The sequence below is a fragment of the Hyla sarda genome, chromosome 6, assembly GCF_029499605.1.
Source record: "Hyla sarda isolate aHylSar1 chromosome 6, aHylSar1.hap1, whole genome shotgun sequence".
NCBI lineage: Eukaryota > Metazoa > Chordata > Amphibia > Anura > Hylidae > Hyla > Hyla sarda.
Genome location: NC_079194.1, coordinates 142,144,259 through 142,162,821, shown reverse-complemented (window position 1 = coordinate 142,162,821; position 18,563 = coordinate 142,144,259). Strand labels below are relative to the sequence as shown.

General features: G+C 43.7%; 1 protein-coding gene across 2 annotated transcripts; it reads left to right on the top strand.

The window, feature by feature from the left end:
* The first annotated feature begins 3 nt into the window (after positions 1–3).
* UTP6 (UTP6 small subunit processome component) lies at positions 4–17,532 on the top strand. Of its 2 annotated transcripts, none has more exons than XM_056525334.1 (19): positions 4–136; positions 255–339; positions 8,131–8,172; positions 8,263–8,355; positions 8,435–8,482; positions 8,553–8,616; positions 8,699–8,817; positions 8,946–9,023; positions 9,182–9,263; positions 9,404–9,485; positions 11,857–12,038; positions 12,129–12,208; positions 13,768–13,845; positions 13,944–14,123; positions 14,249–14,329; positions 15,822–15,925; positions 16,026–16,092; positions 16,186–16,258; positions 16,823–17,532. In XM_056525334.1, exons 1-19 carry the CDS (start codon positions 45–47, stop codon positions 16,978–16,980), a joined length of 1,788 nt encoding a protein of 595 aa, XP_056381309.1. In that variant the 5' UTR covers positions 4–44; the 3' UTR covers positions 16,981–17,532. The 2 variants fall into 2 exon arrangements, with proteins under 2 accessions (XP_056381309.1, XP_056381310.1); XM_056525335.1 differs by lacking the exon at positions 4–136 and adding an exon at positions 6,766–6,933 and having other exon boundaries at positions 269–339.
* Positions 17,533–18,563: the final 1,031 nt, after the last annotated feature.

Below are 18,563 nucleotides of genomic sequence, written 5' to 3'. Positions count from 1 at the left end.
CACGTGGGTCTGAGCGGAAGTGACGATCGGCACTCCAAAGCAGCATGGCGGAACTGGTGCAGCGCCGGGTGGAGGATCACATTCCCGAGCTCCAACAGCTGGAGAGAGTCGGTCTACTGACCGCGAAGGAAGCCAGGTGAGAGGCCTCTGCCATGAGAGTAAGCCGGCGGTGGGATCCCCTCTGTAGCCACTCCGGCTCCAGTCCACTATGGGGGTGCAGTGACAGCTCATGTCTGCCCTTTACTGTTATACAGGACAGTCATAAAGAAAGTGACAGCTCTGGAATATAAGCTGAAGAGGAGGACGGTGGACAAGGAGGACTACATCAGCTATATCCAGGTGAGCACCCGGGGAGTCACAGCTAGTCTGCCCCATGCCAACATATACCACAGCCGGTGTATGCCAAGGTGTACCACAGCCGATGTATGCCAAGGTGTACCACAGCCGATGTATGCCAATGTATACCACAGCCGGTGTATGCCAAGGTGTACCACAGCCGGTGTATGCCAAGGTGTACCACAGCCGGTGTATGCCAATGTATACCACAGCCGGTGTATGCCAAGGTGTACCACAGCCGGTGTATGCCAATGTATACCACAGCCGGTGTATGCCAATGTATACCACAGCCGGTGTATGCCAAGGTGTACCACAGCCGGTGTATGCCAAGGTGTACCACAGCCGGTGTATGCCAAGGTGTACCACAGCCGGTGTATGCCAAGGTGTACCACAGCCGGTGTATGCCAAGGTGTACCACAGCCGGTGTATGCCAAGGTGTACCACAGCCGGTGTATGCCAAGGTGTACCACAGCCGGTGTATGCCAAGGTGTACCACAGCCGGTGTATGCCAAGGTGTACCACAACGTATCCCGCAGGGTCCATTGATTTCGGTGAATTAAAGGCTGGGTTCACACCATGTTTTTGCAATACAGTTCCTGTATCAGGTTTTTGATGAAAAACACATTCCTCAAAACTGTACTAAGATGTATCAAAACGTGTGTACAAATAGGGGTACTCCGGTGAAAACCTTTTTTTTCTTTTAAATCAACTGGCTCCCGAAAAGTAAAACAGATTTGTAAATTGCTTCTATTAAAAAATCATAATCCTTCCTGCACTTATTAGCTGCTGAATACTACAGAGGAAATGTTTTTCTTTTTGGAATGCTCTCTGACATCACGAGCACAGTGCTCTTTGCTGACGTTATTATAATAATAAGTCTTTATTTATTGTTGTCCTTAGTGGGATTTGAACCACTAAGCCACCATGCTGCCCTTAGCATACATCTGCTATGCATGGTTGCTAAAATGGACAGAGATGTCAGCAGAGAGCACTGTGCTCGTTAAGTCATCTGTGTTCCAAAAAAAAAGGAATTTCCTCTGCAGTATTCAGCAGCTAATAAGTACTGGAAGGATTAAGATTTTTAATAGAAATAATTTACAAATATGTTTAACTTTCTGACACCAGTTGATTTAAAAGAAAAAAGGTTTTCACCGGAGTACCCCTTTAACTTGTGTACGGTTTTAAAAATTAAGTCCTGTTGCATCCATTTTTTTAAGGGAAAAAAAGTATACCTTTTTAACTTTTCACTCCATTATGAATAAAGTTTTAATTGTTTGATATTCCAAGAATTTTTTTTGTGTGTGCACTGCGCAATTGGCAAAGTCAAAAACCGTATTGGTGCAAACCGGATGGCACCATACGCACATACAGTTCTCTACGGTTCCCTTTGACTCTCATGTTAAAATAAAAAAAATGTATACGGTTTTTCAACCGGACCAAAAACCTTGATAGGGTACGGGGAAAAAACGGACACAACCGGATGAATCTTTTGGCATACGGTTTTCAATACGGTTCCGTACGGTTTTCAATACAGTTCCGTACGGTTTTCAAATTGAAAATGTATACGGGAACTGTATTGCTAAAACGTGGTGTGAACCCAGCCTAATAGGGGAATGTTTTGCTCATTTCAAAACGGCTGTTTGAATCCCTTGTAAAACACCACAGGAATCTATGAAGACTGGCATCAAGTTTATTGAAGTGTTATTTAGGACTAGAAAAACATGGCTACTTTCTTCAAGAAACTGCACCATTCCTGTCACCCTTTTGGGGCTGGTACTGCAGCTCTGTCCCATTGAAGTGAATGGAGCCGAGTTGTAATACCGCATACAACCTGAGGGCAATTGTGTTGCTGTTTTTGGAAGAAAGCAGCCATGTATTTTTTCTAGTCCTAGATGACCCCTTTTAGAGGAGCTGGCTTCTTAACAAATTGTCCACTGTAGCATCTGTCCACGTCTTGTGCAGTAAAGTCTGTTCCAGCTTTGAGTTAGAGTACATTTAACCTCTTAAGGACGCAGGGCGTATCCATACGCCCGTGGGAATTCCGGCCCCCACCGCTAGCCGGTTGGGGACCGGAGCCGGATGCCTGCTGAAATCGTTCAGCAGGCATCCCGGCATATCGCCCAGGGGGGTCATTATGCCCCCCCATGTCGGCGATCGCCGCAGATCGCTGGACAATTCAGTCCAGCGATCTGCGGCGATTCCGGGTCAATCGGGTCTCCAGTGACCCGGCGACCCGGAATTACTGGCTGTTCGGGGCCGTCTCTGACGGCCCCGAACAGCCAGAGCCTGCAGGGGTGAGGTGGCACTGGTGCCACCTCACGATCGCCCTGATTCGTCGGCCGGATTACCGGCCGACCAATCAGGGCGCCTGCTGCGGGCGTCACTCCTGCACCCGCTCCGCCCCTCTTCCGGAGGGCGTGAGCGGGTGCGGGAAGACGACCCCCGGTGCTGGGGACCCCGATCCCCGGCGTCCATGTTGGGATCGGGGCCCCAGGAGCGACGGCGGCGGCGAGGGACAGTCCTGTGATGGAGCAGCAGCAGGAGGTGAGTTACAGCCTCCTGCTGTTGCTTAGCAACAGCTCCCAGCATGCAAAAAGGGCATGCTGGGAGCTGTAGTTATGCAACAGCAGGAGGCAGACCACCACAACTCCCAGCATTCCCTTATGGGCATGCTGGGACTTATGGTTTTGCAACAGCTGGAGGCACATTTTTTCTATGGAAAAGTGTACCTTCAGCTGTTGTATAACTACAACTCCCAGCTTGCACAAACAGCGAAAGTGCATGCTGGGAGTTGTAGTGGTGCATCTGCTGGTTGCATAACTACAACTCCCAGCATGCCCGTTGGCTGTCGGTGACTGCTGAGAGTTGTAGTTTTGCAACAGCTGAAGGCACACTGGTTGTGAAACTTAGAGTTTTTTTTTTTTTTTACCTAACTCAGTGTTTCACGACCGGTGTGCCTCCAGCTGTTGCAAACTACAACTCCCAGCAGTCACCTTACACCATGCACCGTACATGCTGGGAGTTGTAGTTTTGCAACAGCTGGAGGCACACTGGTTTTGAAACACTGAGTAAGGTCACAAACTCCGTGATACATAACCAGTGTGCCTACAGCTGTTGCAAAACTAAAACTCTCAGCATGTACAGTCTGTCAGTGCATGCTGGGAGTTGTAGTTATGCAACAGCTGGATGTCCCCCCCAATGTGAACGTACAGGGTACACTCACATGGGCGGAGGCTTACAGTAAGTATCGGGCTGCAAGTTTGAGCTGCAGCAAATTTTCTGCAACAGCTCAAACTGCCAGCGAGAAACTACTGTGAACCCCCGCCCGTGCGACTGTACCCTAAAAACACTACACTACGCTAACAAAAAAATAAAAAGTAAAAAACACTACATATACACATACCCCTACACAGCCCCCCTCCCCTCCCCAATAAAAATGAAAAACGTCTGGTATGCCACGGTTTCCAAAACGGAGCCTCCAGCTGTTGCAAAACAACAACTCCCAGTATTGTCGGACAGCCGTTGACTGTCCAGGCATGCTGGGAGTTTTGCAACAGCTGGAGGCACCCTGTTTGGGAATCACTGGCGTAGAATACCCCTATGTCCACCCCTATGCGATCCCTAATTTAGGCCTCAAATGCGCATGGCGCTCTCACTTTGGAGCCCTGTCGTATTTCAAGGCAACAGTTAAGGGTCACATATGGGGTATCGCCGTACTCGGGAGAAATTGGGCTTCAAATTTTGGGGGTATTTTCTGCTTTTACCCTTTTTAAAAATGTAAAGTTTTTGGGAAAAGAAGCATTTTAGGTAAAAATTTTTTTTATTTTTTTTACATATGCAATAGTCGTGAAACGCCTGTGGGGTATTAAGGTTCACTTAACCCCTTGTTACATTCCCCGAGGGCTCTAGTTTCCAAAATGGTATGCCATGTGTTTTTTTTTTGCTGTCCTGGCACCATAGGGGCTTCCTAAATGCGGCATGCCCCCAGAGCAAAATTTCCTTCAAAAAAGCCAAATGTGACTCCTTCTCTTCTGAGACCTGTAGTGCGCCAACAGAGCACTTTTCACCCCCATTTTTCTGAATCGGGAGAAATTGGGCTTCAAATTTTGGGGGGTATTTTCTGCTATTACCCTTTTTAAAAATGTAAAACTTTAGGGAAACCAAGCATTTTAGGTAAAATTTTTTTTTTTTTTTTACATATGCAAAAGTCGTGAATCACCTGTGGGGTATTAAAGTTCACTTTACCCCTTGTTACGTTCCCCGGGGGGTCTAGTTTCCAAAATGGTATGCCATGTGGGGTTTTTTGCAGTTCTGGCACCATAGGGGCTTCCTAAAGGTGACATGCCCCCCAAAAACCATTTGACGCTCCTTCCCTTCTGAGCCCTCTACTGCGCCCACTGAACAATTACCATAGACATATGAGGTATGTGCTTACTCTAGAGAAATTGGGTTTCAAATACAAGTAAAAATTTTCTCCTTTTTACCCCTTGCAAAAATTCAAAAATTGGGTCTACAAGAACATGCGAGTGTAAAAAATGAAGATTGTGTATTTTCTCCTTCACTTTGCTGCTATTCCTGTGAAACCCGTAAAGGGTTAAAACGCTTACTGAATGTCATTTTGAATACTTTCGGGGGTGCAGTTTTTATAATGGGGTCATTTATGGGGTATTTCTAATATGAAGACCCTTCAAATCCACTTCAAACCTGAACTGGTCCCTGAAAAAAAGCGAGTTTCAAAATTTTGTGAAAAATTGGAAAATTGCTGCGGAACTTTGAAGCCCTCTGGTGTCTTCCAAAAGTAAAAACTCATCAATTTTATGATGCAAACATAAAGTAGACATATTGTATATGTGAATTAAAAAAAAATTATTTTGAATATCTATTTTCCTTACAAGCAGAGAGCTTCAAAGTTAGAAAAATGCAAAATCTTCAAATTTTTCATCAAATTTGGGGATTTTTCACCAAGAAAGGATGCAAGTTACCAAAAAATTTTACCACTACGTTAAAGTAGAATATGTCACGAAAAAACTATCTCGGAATCAGATTGATAACTAAAAGCATTCCAGAGTTATTAATGTTTAAAGTGACAGTGGTCAGATTTGCAAAAAATGGCCGAGTCCTTAAGGTGAAAAAGGGCTCAGTCCTTAAGGGGTTAAAGGGGGTATCCAAAAATTAAAGTTTCAAAGCCCTCAAACACATGAAAAAAAACACTGTTTCTTACCTCCCCCTCCGCTCCCACGCTGATTCTCTGGTCAGTTCTCTTGTGTTATTTTAGCAGACAGTCATCTCCCTTGGTACGCTCCATACTCCTGGCATCATGGCCCTGTCCAGTAAGAGAGCAGCAGTCCTCCAGCTCCCAAGGAAACTTCAAGACTTTAAAAGTCCTTTCAAAATAGCAAGAAATAGGGGGGAACAAAGAAAAGTGCATAAGAATTGCGTTTTTAATGCACTTTTCTTTGTTCCTTGTTTTTGCCTCTTAATTGTATTATTAAAGCCTTGATGTTTAATTTGGGAGCTGGAGGACTTCTGCTTTTCCTCTTCCTGGATGTTTTATCTCAGTGTTTCCATCTAACTCCACACGTTTCTTGGACACTACCTCAGATAGCGGTGAGCGGATCTATTTCTTACATTTTGCTGAGCATTTATGCCAAAAGTTGGAAGCATGATCTCTTGGCCACTGACTGGCTGCAGTGATCATGTGACCTCTGCTGATGAAATAATACCGGAGGCAATGACTGGGATCAGTGCAGGAACACGGAGAATTAAATAAGTTTATTGTAATGCATATGAGGCCTTTGAAATATGTAAAGGGGTATTTCCATAAGTTTTTATATGTTAGATCAATATTGTAGAAATAATCAAACTCCTTTTCATGTTACAACTGCTTCCCTCTACCTCTTGTTGTCAAGACTACAGACTCACTTTCCTTACTGAAGCAGTAAGAGTCACATACTCTCTGCACAGAGCGGTAGAGGGATGTTATCTGCTGGAAACTTATATAGACTAGGGCTGCAATGGTTAATTGACTTTATCAATAAAAATCATTGAAGGGAATTGTCGATAACTATTTCCATTTTCGAATAATTAGTAGCAGAGTTGAGCGAACGTACAGTAAATTGGTTCGTAACAAACCATGCATCTCGGTTGTTGATTACTTTAGTCTGCATATATTAGTTCAGCTTACCAAGGGCTCCAGTTGCCTGGAAAAGGTGGATACAGTCCAAGGAGACCTAAGACTGTCATCACAGACTATTCCAGGCAGCCGGAGCACTTGGTAAGCTGAACTAATTTATGCAGACTAAAGTAAACAATGAGCGAACTTATAGTTACTACTTTCCCTGCCCCTACATGTTCCCCTCCCTTGCTCTCTGATGCCTCCCCTTTCTCTGTGGTGCCTTCCCGAAAATGCTGCTGGCCCGGCTCCAGCAGAAAGAAGACGGCCTGTAGTGCAGTCCAGAGCTGGCGCCGCCTCCTGGTCCACGGCAAGTACGGTCCTGACATCGGGGGAGCCCCCTCAGTCCAGCCAGAAGCTCTGTTCTCCACCCTTCCTGCAGTGACATATCTTCCGGGTGCAGGGAGGAGGACGCCATCACTAAGGTGTGTCCCCCCCCCCCCCCCCCCCCCCCCCGTTAACCCTAATCCAGCGGGTTTTTTTTTTTTTGGTTTATTTTTTTTTTATCCAATGAATTGATTAAAATCGGCATACTAATCAAATTTTTTTTTAATTATTTGCAGCTCTATATGTAAATGTTATCACTGACACACAGGCTTTTCTGCTTGTGTGCAGGCTGTAATGTCAGTCATGCAAAATGCTAGTAGCTTGCACACAACCAGTGTGTCTTATGTGTCAATCACAGAGCAAGTGATCTGAGCTCCCTATGAAAAGCAGGAAGAGAGGACGCTCAGCTCTAAGTGGGAAAAGACAAATGAGAATCCATTTTTAAGCTCTTTATTTGCACCAATTCACTGGTATAAACAATAGTAAATTTAATGGGCCTCTGTGGCCATCCCCTTTTTACTGTCCACTTTTTCTAAGGTGGGGAGCATAGCGTAAACCCACCAATATTTGCATATTTTCCTGCAACTAAGTATTGCTTAAAAAATTGCACCTTTTTTGTGCCAGCAACTTGGTATGAATGAACGAGATTCCCTTCTTATATGTTTTTACAGTGTTCTCTCAAGGTACAAATGAATTGGTTCTGGGACGATCATTGTAAGTTAAAAATACTGTATCTGGAGACCAAAACTCTATAGAAAACTAAGAAGATAACTAATACAGATAAAGCAGTTGCTTACACATAAAAGTTAGAAGGTACATTAGATAATAAACAGAGGGCAGGCGCTTCTTCATAGTCCTTCATATAACACAATGTACAAGAAAAATAAAACCCTACAACAGGTAAAGAGCAGTGTAGTATTGCACTATAGATAGCTAATAAGTGCAGGAACTTCAGTAACAGATGTTTTTCCAATAAAATCCCCCAAATCTTCCAGTCATTCACAACGTGCCACGGATCCACACTGTCTGTAATATTATATGTTCAGTATTTTTTCAACTTACAATATTTTCAACATACAATGGTCAAGGAACAACCACTGTAACCTGAGGCCATTGTAAGTTGAGAGATTGCTGTAAATGAACTAAACATAGTGACTTTTAGGCTACATTCAATCCAATGAAAGAAATTGATCTGGTGTGGCTGTGGTATACGTCCACATACCACTCCTCCTGCTTGACCACAAAATGTGTCAAATGAGATGTGAACATACTTACCTGCATTTTCTGCCTTACAGTACGAGATTAACTTCCTGGAGCTGCTAAATAAGAGGCGTCGGGTAAGTTATCACTTAGTCAGTGACTCTTGTGGGGTGGGGCCAGCCATATAGTGACTCCAGGGCTGACCGTGTCCTTGGTTTTATCCTCAGCGCATTGGATACTCATTTAAGAAGGAGGAGATTGAATTTGTCATTGTACATAGAATTAATGAACTCTTCGGTCGCGCCATCAACAAATGGAAGGTAAGTGGTGATAGGTGGAGCTTGCTGGGAGTTGTAGCTCAGTAGATGAGATCCTAATTCTCTGGCTTCTGTCTTGTAGGAGGATCTCCAGCTGTGGATGTCTCAAGTGGCTTTCTGTAAGAAGTGGGTGAGTGTCTCCCCTCTGGTTAGTGGTCGGCTGTGGTGTAGTCACTGAATGTAATGTGTTTCCATTTCAGAACTGTAAGTTGCAGCTCAGCCGCATCTTCTCCTCACTCTTGGCTGTACACCCGGATAAACCAGGTACCACATGTGCCTCCTGTTACCTGCTGCCTGACACTGCCTCTGTGTCCTTTGCTGCCTCTAAACTCTTCTTCATTTTCAGCCTTGTGGATAATGGCAGCTAAGTGGGAATTTGAAGATAAACTGTCAACTGAAAGTGCAAGACACCTCTTCCTGCGCGCCCTGCGCTTCCACCCGGACTCGGCCAAGCTCTATCAGGAAGTGAGTTTATGCCCGGGGCTTATGATGTCCCTACAAGATACATGTACATATGGGACAGTATTATAGTAGATTCCTGTCCTTGTTATAGAATATATCATACAAGGTCTGACTGCTGCTTTTCTTCCCAGTATTTCCGGATGGAGCTCATGAATGTTGAGAAGCAAAGAAAAGAGAAAGAAGATTTAGATAAAGCAAAGATGGACATTGTGAGTTTCACATTTTCCTCTTACAGTTGGATGTTGAATCAAGTCACCTACACAATAGCAAATGGAGCACATAAAATGCCACATGTAGATACCAGATACATGACACAATAACCAAAGCCCAGACTTCATTCCACACCTGAATGTGTTTCTCTTCACAGGAGAAAGACTTATTCTCAGATGAGATTCTTAATGGAGAATTGGTCCGTGTGGTCTATAAAACTGCCGTGCAGAAGATTAAAGGTGAGCCCCTTTAAGGATTTAGACATGTATTGGTTACATTATGGATCTGTTTTTGTTAATTTGGTGAAAATGTTTTTTTTTTTTTTTTTTTTTTTTTTACATTTAAAGATAAGTGAGCCTCATCCATCTTTTCATTGCAGGGGCCAAGTTCCATCTCTCACTTCTTTCTATCGCTGAGATGTTTGACTTCACTAAACATCTGCAAAAGGATATTTTGGCTGAGTAAGTACCTGCTCTGTCTCCAAACTTGGAGGGCACGATAGGCACTAGGACTAAATCGGTAGAAGCTCTTCCCTGGTGATTGTGTGGCTTCAGGATTGTAGAAATTTGGATTCATTCCTCCTGTTAGGCAGTGTGTGGCTTTAAAGGGGTTATCCACGGGAAAAAAAAAATTCCATATCAACTGGCCATAGAAAGTTAAACAGATTTGTAAATTACTTCTATTAAAAAATAGTACTTATCAGCTGCTGAAGTTGAGTTGTTCTTTTCTGTCTCACCACAGTGCTCTCTGCTGACACCTCTGACTGTTCAGAGCAGGAGAGGTTTGCTATGGGGATTTGCTCCTGCTCTGGACAGTTCCTGAGACAGACAGGTGTCAGCAGAGAGCCCTGTGGTCAGACGGAAAAGAACAACTCAACTTTAGCAGCTGATAAGTACTGGAAGGATTAAGATGTTTTAAATAGAAGTCATTTACAATTCTGTTTAACTTTCTGGAGCCATTTGATAAGAAATTTTTTCTCCCCATAAAATACTATTTTAACCGCTTAAGGACCAAGAACGTACCGGTACGTCCTTGGTCCTGCTATCCTGATATAACGCGGGGTTACACAGTAACCCCACATCATATCACGGCGGGCCCGGCGTCATAGTGAAGCCGGGACCCGCCTCTAATAGCGAGCAGTGCCGTGCGCTATTAACCCTTTAGCGGCACGCTCAGAGCTGAGCCGCGCGGCTGAAAGTGAAAGTTGCCGGCTAGCTCAGTGGGCTGTTTGGGAAAGCCGCGGCTAATCGCGGCATCCCGAACAGCTGACAGGACAGCGGGAGGGCCCCTACCTGCCTCCTCACTGTCCGATCGCCGAATGAATGCTCAGTGCCTGAGATCCAGGCATGAGCAGTCATGCGGCAGAATCGTCGATCACTGGTTTCCTATGAGAAACCAGTGATCAATGATGATCAGTGTGTGCAGTGTTATAGGTCCCTATGGGAGCTAGAACACTGCAAAAAAAGTGAATAAAGATCATTTAACTCCTCCCCTATTAAGTTTGAATCACCCCCCTTTTCCAATAAAAAAAAAGTGTAAATAAAAATAAACATATGTGGTATCACCACGTGCGGAAATGTCCGAATTATAAAAATATATCATTAATCCGCTCGGTCAATGGCGTGCGCGCAAAAAAATTCCAAAGTCCAAAATAGAGCATTTTTGGTCACTTTTTATATCATTAATAATCATCAATAAGTCCTATCAATGCAAAAATGGTACCGTTAAAAACTTCAGATCACGGCGCAAAAAATTAGCCCTCATACCGCCCCATACACGGAAAAATAAAAAAGTTATAGGGGTCAGAAGATGACAATTTTAAACGTATTAATTTTCCTGCATGTAGTTATGATTTTTTCCAGAAGTCCGACAAAATCAAACCTATATAAGTAGGGTATCATTTTAATCGTATGGACCTACAGAATAAAGATAAGGGGTCATTTTTACCGAAAAATGTACTGCGTAGAAACGGAAGCCCCCAAAAGTTACAAAACTGCGTTTTTTTAAAAATTTTGTCGCACAATGATTTTTTTCCGTTTCACCGTAGATTTTTGGGCAAAATAACTGACGTCATTACAAAGTAGAATTGGTGGCGCAAAAAATAAGCCATCATATGGATTTTTAGGTGCAAAATTGAAAGAGTTATGATTTTTTAAAGGCAAGGAGCAAAAAACGAAAATGCAAAAACGGAAAAAAACCCGGTCCTTAAGGGGTTAAGTGTCCCCTGCAGTAGACAATGGAGTAGCTAGCAGTCAGTTGTTCTACTAGTCTTGAACAACATGTGGCTGTACTGCAGGAATATAGAGACAGTAAAGGAAATGGAGAGGGATTTGTTGTGTATTACCAACATTGTGCAACTGGTGGATCGGCATTCCTTAAAGGGGTACTCCACTGCCCCAGCGTACGGAACAAAATGAACGCTGGGGCAGTGAAGTGCTGGCTTTGGGGGTCGTGATGTCACGGCCATGTCCCTTGTGACATCAAGCCACGCCTTCTCAATGTAAGTCTATGGGAGGGGCAGTGGCAGCTGCCACACCCCCTCCCATAGACTTGCATTGAAGGGGGGTGGCCGTGACATCACGACCTACGAAGCCAGCGTTCAAAACAATGTTCCAAACACTGGGGTAGAATACCCCTTGAAGACAACTCCAGAGGTTCTTTCTAGAGTAATGTTAGTTTTCTGATAATTCATGGAAATAAAGTATTGTTAGTAAAGTGAACAGCATATCTATTTTAGATGTAAGAAATATTAATAACTGGACTGGTAGCTGTGTGTGGGGGCTTATGTTCTTTAGAATGGGGATGCAGGTATTAATGATGTGCTTGGTTTAGCTTGCAGACCCTCTACGCAGACGACCCCCTCACCTGGGACTTTTTGGCTCGTCAGGCTTTATCAGCAAAAGTGTTACCATCAGCAGAGTATACGTCCAAACAGACAAAGGCACAAGACTTGGCTCGAAAGGAGGAGCAATGCAGCCTTGTGTATGAGAAGGCGCTGGGCTCGCTGCAAACAGGTGATGACTGTCATTGTATGACTTGTTTTACCAGGAGCTATGCCATTGTAATACATTTCTGCTAACCCTGCAATATTCTCATTGTTCCAGAGTCCATGTGGGAGTTATATGTGGCCTTCTGTCTAGAGAGATATAAACGGCAAACTAACAGCAAAGAACTAAAGCAGCAGGTAAGTTCCTGTCTGGTCCTGAGAGCTTATCCAGTTGTGGTACAATATCTATTTGTACACTAAGAGAACCACTCGGGGGTAATATAGAGAAGTAATGAGTTTCCCTCTAAAACACAATCTTTATTGATTAAAACTAGGGATCGACCGATATCGATTTTTTTTTTTTAGGGCAGATACCGATAATCTGTCACCTTTCAGGCCGATAGCCGATAACTTATACCGGAATATCGGTATAAGTTATCGGCTATTTCACCCTGGGGCAGCGGCGGTGATGGTAGTCTCTGGCCGGGGGGGCCATTATCGGCAAGGTAATTACCGATAATGTCCAAAAACGCGATTATCGGCCAAACCGATAATCGGCCGATCCCTAATTAAAACACATCTATAATTGTCTCAGTTACCTATTAAAACATTTATAAAATCCAAGAGCCACAAGTTCCAACCGAACTATCAAAATTGCCTAAGTTGATCTTTGTAAGTCCAGTGATATTGGAGATAGAGACCACCTTGAGGTGGTATTACCAGAACTCCAAAACATCCCTACGTGTTTCCACCAATTATCGCATTGGTTTCCTCAGTTAAAGAAGGGGAATTTTATATAATTAGATACGTATCAGATGCCCAACAATTAGCTTTTCTACAGTTCCCCTATATAGTTAGGCTTTCTCAAAATACAGACCAATATTTTTCCAATATCAAGCTTCTATATCGCTGGGGATGCACAATACTGGTCTTAAAAACAATGTCTTAGGTGTGTTTTAACTAATAACAATAAAGTTAAGTTGTAAGGAAGCCTGTTACTACTCCTGTTTACTAGAGATGAGCGAACTTAAAGTAAATTCGATTCGTCACGAACTTCTCGGCTCGGCAGTTGCTGACTTTTCCTGCATAAATTAGTTCAGCTTTCCGGAAACTCTTTCCTAGGACTGTATCCACCTTTTCCAGCCCACCGGAGCACCGGAAAGCTGAACTAATTTATGCAGGAAAAGTCAGCAACCGCCGAGCTGAGACGTTCGTAATGAATCGAATTTACTGTAAGTTCGCTCATCTCTACTGTTTACCCTGAGCTTATAACAATGAGGAAACTAAACATCCCAACAGGCTTTGTGTCAGTCTTTAGCATTATATTCCATCCCAAAAGGGATTATTGTGGGCTTGCTGCAACCATGATCTGTAGGGATCTTTTTTTTTTTTTTTAACAATTGGGTGTACATGACTTAGAAGGGCTCTTGTCAGAAAGGGGTAGATCATTTGTCATTTCAGAATTTTCACACCGCTGAGGGATAAGTTCAGGGGTACACACAGGTGCCTTGCCACAGATAACAGTCCCTGACTATGGACAGTAATTGTCTGCTGGACATTGGATAAAATAAAAACACTGTATAGAGCAGTGGTCTCCAACCTGCGGACCTCCAGATGTTGCCGTTGGCTGTCCGGGCATGCTGGGAGTTGTAGTTTTGCAACATCTGGAGGTCCGCAGGTTGGAGACCACTGATATAGAGGATTGAATCTTTGTGTATATTTTTGTGGTGTTGTCTCATATCGGTCTTGTCTTTTAGAGGCAGGACAGGCTGCTGTCTGCACTTCAGAAAGCTCACGACTCTGACCTGTTACCGCAAGCAAGATACCATGACTGGGTGAGATAAATGTCTATTTAGATGGGGGAGAATCCAATTCAGTGGTGGTGATGTAATTCCTGTAGATTGATTGATTGTTACATCTTTTGGCCTTCCAGATCTCTCTTCTCATGGAACTGGGGCAGGGGGATGTGGCATCACAAGTATTGGTGAAAGCTACAGACAGGTTCCCTGGGTCTGTGGACATGTGGAAAATGAGATTGGAGACTCTCGTGAGTCTGAAGGCAGAGAACTTGGAGAATGTGTTTGATAAGGCAATGACCTTAGTAAAGATGCAGGTAAACAATCTGGGCTGAATGATAGTGAATGAAGTGATGTCTGCTACTCCCAAGAGTGTGCACCTTCCTTACGCACTGCGCGAGTCTCGCTGTTATGGCAGCTGATGGATTTTGCTTGCTTGCAGGACAGTTTGCCATTGTGGATATTGATGGTAGACTGGAGTGAGGAGGAGAGAAATGAGGAAGCTATAGACTCACTGTACCAGGTAGGTGAGCACCATCTGTGTAGAATGAATATTGTCATTAATGTATTTTATGTGGAGATGCTGGTTAGACACACTCGGCCGACCATGTTGTACTATCCTGCAACTTTGTAGAAACTCTGCAGAGGTTTGTGTACGTATTAAAGAAAAAGCATTAAAAATAAAGTCCCACTGTTGCCTTATGGTTTCTCTTCAATCTTTAATGCTCTACGACTTATTTCAGGTCATTTTTATGTTAAGTACTATTTTGTGATTAAATTAGGGTATTCTGCTTTTGCATCACTCTATATGTACTATAGGAGGAGAGATTTATCAAAACCAGTGTAAAGGAAAAGTTGCCCATAGCAACCAGATTGCCTTTAAAAAGGCCTCTTAAAAATAAAAGAAGCAATCTTATTGGTTGCTATGAGCAACTGCACCACTTTTCCTCTGCACAGGTTTGGATTAATCTCCCACATGGTCTCTGTGCAATGTCAGTTTTGTGTAGTTCTGAAATGCTCACTGGTACAATTAAGGTAACTAGGGATGTCCCGATACTAGCTATTTGCATGGTATTGGGGACTCGTTTAATGTCCCCGATACCATGCCCGATACCTGCTACCGCTCCACTGTCCCGTTCTTCCGTCCTCCGGTCTGCATCATGTCGTCCTATGGAGGAGCATGTGACACACACGTCACTCTGCCTCCTCCCCTCTACAGACTCTACAGAGTAACTCTACAGAGGAAGCAGAGTGACGTATATGTCACATGCTCCTTCATAGGACGACATGATGCGGATGGGAGAACAAGGCAGTGCAGCGGCAGCACCCAACAGAGGAGGTGAGCTGCCTGCAAGGAGGGGGGCTTCTACTAATGTCAAAAGGGGGGGCCCCTGCTGCTGTTTAAATGGGGGCTGTGGTCTACAGGGGGGCTGTTGCTAATGTCTGCAAGGGGATACTACCTACTATTAAAGACAATCTTACAGCTGAGTCACCTGCACTAACTTGAATTTATAGGTACAGGTGACCCGGTTTCTACCGCTGCTCACCATGTGGTCATCGTTCTCACCGCCAATGCAAATTCCCTGTTCTGTCCAATGGAGAAGAGAGAAATCTTGGCTCATACTACAGCAGCCGTCTCCATTGTACACAACAAGGACCCACATATCAGCACGGTAAGCAGCGCCAGAAACCGGGTCACCCTGGTGTCAGATTCCCTTTAAAATAGAAGTACTCGTACTTGGTATCGGCGAGTACTAGAATGAAAGTATCGGTACTCGGTCTTAAAAAAAAAATATAAAAAATAATGGTATCTGGACATCCCTAAAGGTAACTAACTCACACAGCCATGCACCTTTTTGTTGGTTTTTATGTTCATTCTTGCCCCTGTAAGATTCAACTTTGTTTGATGAAATGTGGAAAAAATGATCCGATAAGAGTGCCCCCCCCCACCCCAATCTAGCAGCACAACTACTTCCTACCAGAGAAAGCTACTAATGATCTGTGATCCTCTGCAGAAACTCGTCCTTAATCCAGTTGCCACCAGGACCATGAAGGTGAAGTATCTGGACTGGTCCTATAGGAAACATGGCTATAAAAGAGCAAGGAAGGTGTTCATGAGGTGAGTAGTGTGCTGGGTCTCTAGCCCCTCAGCTCTTGTGTAATGACCTTCTTTGGGTTAATCCAGTCTTGTGTGATGACCCCCTGTTCCTGTCCTCTAGTTTAAAAGAAAATCGTCCTTTCTCTGAGGACTTCTTTCAGAAGATGATTGACATAGAGAAGGATCAGGTGAGTGTACACAAGACTGGCACCAGCAACGATGATGCAGATCAATGATTTCCAGTCTGAAGCACTGAGTTTATATTTCCTTGTTACTGACAGGAGATGAGCAAGATGGTGAATTTAAGAGAGTACTACGAGCGGGCGCTGCGGGAGTTTGGAGCCACGCAGCCAGGTTAGTGTTACCAGCCTTCTTGTACACACGTTTCACCAGTGAACTCATAGTCATGCTGGGGGACTTGCCACATATAGCATATTGTATTACCCCTTGCAGCATGACATACCTCTCCAGAAGGTTTAATCAGATACCACATAGCAGCAGCATCGTCGTCCCGTAAAAGCTACATTCTCCCCAGTGGTAGTTGTAGTAGCATTCATTTCCCTCTCCCTCAGCCAACAGCATTCAGTCTGTGGCATCCTTTTAAACCCACCTTTCCCCAATGACAGAAGCACAGATGATGGTGGGGGAGGGAAATATCAGAAGAGCTGTTTCGTGCCATCTGTAATGTCAAGTGCAGTGGGCCACACTCCTCTAGCTGATGTTCTGGACCATCAGCTTTCCCTGGCTATAATGCAGTATAATAGTAGTGAATACTTACGGCCTGAGGTTGTAAGGTACTTACAACAGCTCAGCAGGTCATATGCTGTAATGAAGGGTGGGTGTTGTATCCAGTTTTGGCTATTCCAGTTGGGTAATCTACTAACAGAGGTGAAAACTGAGTTTGCCTTTCATCTTCAGATCTCTGGTTGTCCTATATCAAAGAAGAGCTGAGCCACGTGGAGGGGAAACCGGAGAATTGTGGCGCCATTCACTGGAGAGCCATGAAAATGCTGCAGGGAGCAGATGTGGAGGATTTTGTGACTAAATACACACTGATACAGAGCGGACACTTATGATGCTATACTGAATGTCTTCAAGACCCTTGGAAGGGTTTCCTTTTGTAACCTGGATTAGAAAAAAGATGCTGTGGACTAAAGGATACAATAAACACCAAAAAGAAAAATCTGGAACAATCTTATGACTATAGAACTGGGGTCACTTTGGTGGCCATACTGGTTATTAGATAGCTTTTAAGTGGATTTACTTAAGGCAGGTGACTGCCACCTCCCAATAAACATGGAGATCAGCAGGGTAACTGTTTGTTATAATATAGAACAATGGATTGTAAGGGGTAAAAGGCAACAGAATGAGCACAATGTAGGCTGGAAGATCGGCTGCAGTTTCTGCTCCATATAGTGTGTGGATGGAACACAACAGTACAGTTTCCCCCGGTCTTGCAGATGCTTTAGAATACAACCTTACAAATGTTTGTGAAAAATGGGCAGAACAGTCAATACTGTCCTTTCTGACAGTTATATCATTATTTTTTGCTTTGTTTACATGTTTGTTTTGCTACTTTTCATAAAGAAACATTGGAGACACCTGTGAATGAAGCGATATTATCCTACTTTGTGTTCATATGCTCAGGTTTATTATTGGATGACATGTAAAGAAGAAAACAGACTTCTATTTCCAAATCCAGTCTTAGGGTGGGTTCACACCTTGATTTTGCTATACAGTTTTTTTGTATCAGGTTTTCTGATTGAAAAAAAAAACGGATTCCTGAAAACCTGACTAAACTATCGAAACGTGTGTACATATTTATTTGTATACGGTTTGAAAAATTGTCTGGTTGCATCAGTTTAAGAAAAAAACATACGTTTTGAACTTTTCACTCCATTATGAATAAAGTTTCACTTGTTTGATTGAAATTCAAAGAAAAATGTGGAAAGTCAAACTGTATGGTGCAAACTGGATGGAACCGTACGCACATACAGTTCCCATTGATTCCCATGTTTTAAAAAAAAACTTATATGGTTGAATACAGTTTTTCATCCGGACCAAAAACCATGGTAGGCCACGGTTTTCTGTCCAGAAAAAAGTGATAAAACGTGTAGTTTGAAAAACGGAGACAACCGTATATAATATGGTGCATACGGTTATGAATGGGAAGTCTATGGGCACGGCATTCTGTACGGTTGCATACTTTTTTTTTTTTTTTTATGAAACCATATGCCGAAAACGTATAGCAAAATCGTGGTGTGAACCCACCCTTAGCTTTTATATTCAAGAATTGTAACTTAACCCCAAGAGTACAGAGTGTACAGGTATGCCCTTGGTGCTCCTCATAGACCACGGGTCCTGGTTGCCATAAGCAGCCAGGAGCCCGTCAGTAATGGAGGACATCAGCAATCGCGCTGATGGCCACCATTAAGCCCACAGATTCCATGATCAATATTGACCATGGCAGATGCGACAATGCAGAGATTCAGAAGTAGATCGGAGGTAACACTAATCAGTTCTATGCATAGCACTGATTAGAGATGAGCGAAGTTACAGTGATTCGATTCATCACAAACTTCTCGGCTCGGCAGTTGCTGACTTTACCCTGAATAAATTAGTTCAGGTGCTTCGGTGGGCTGGGAGAGAGTCTCTAGCC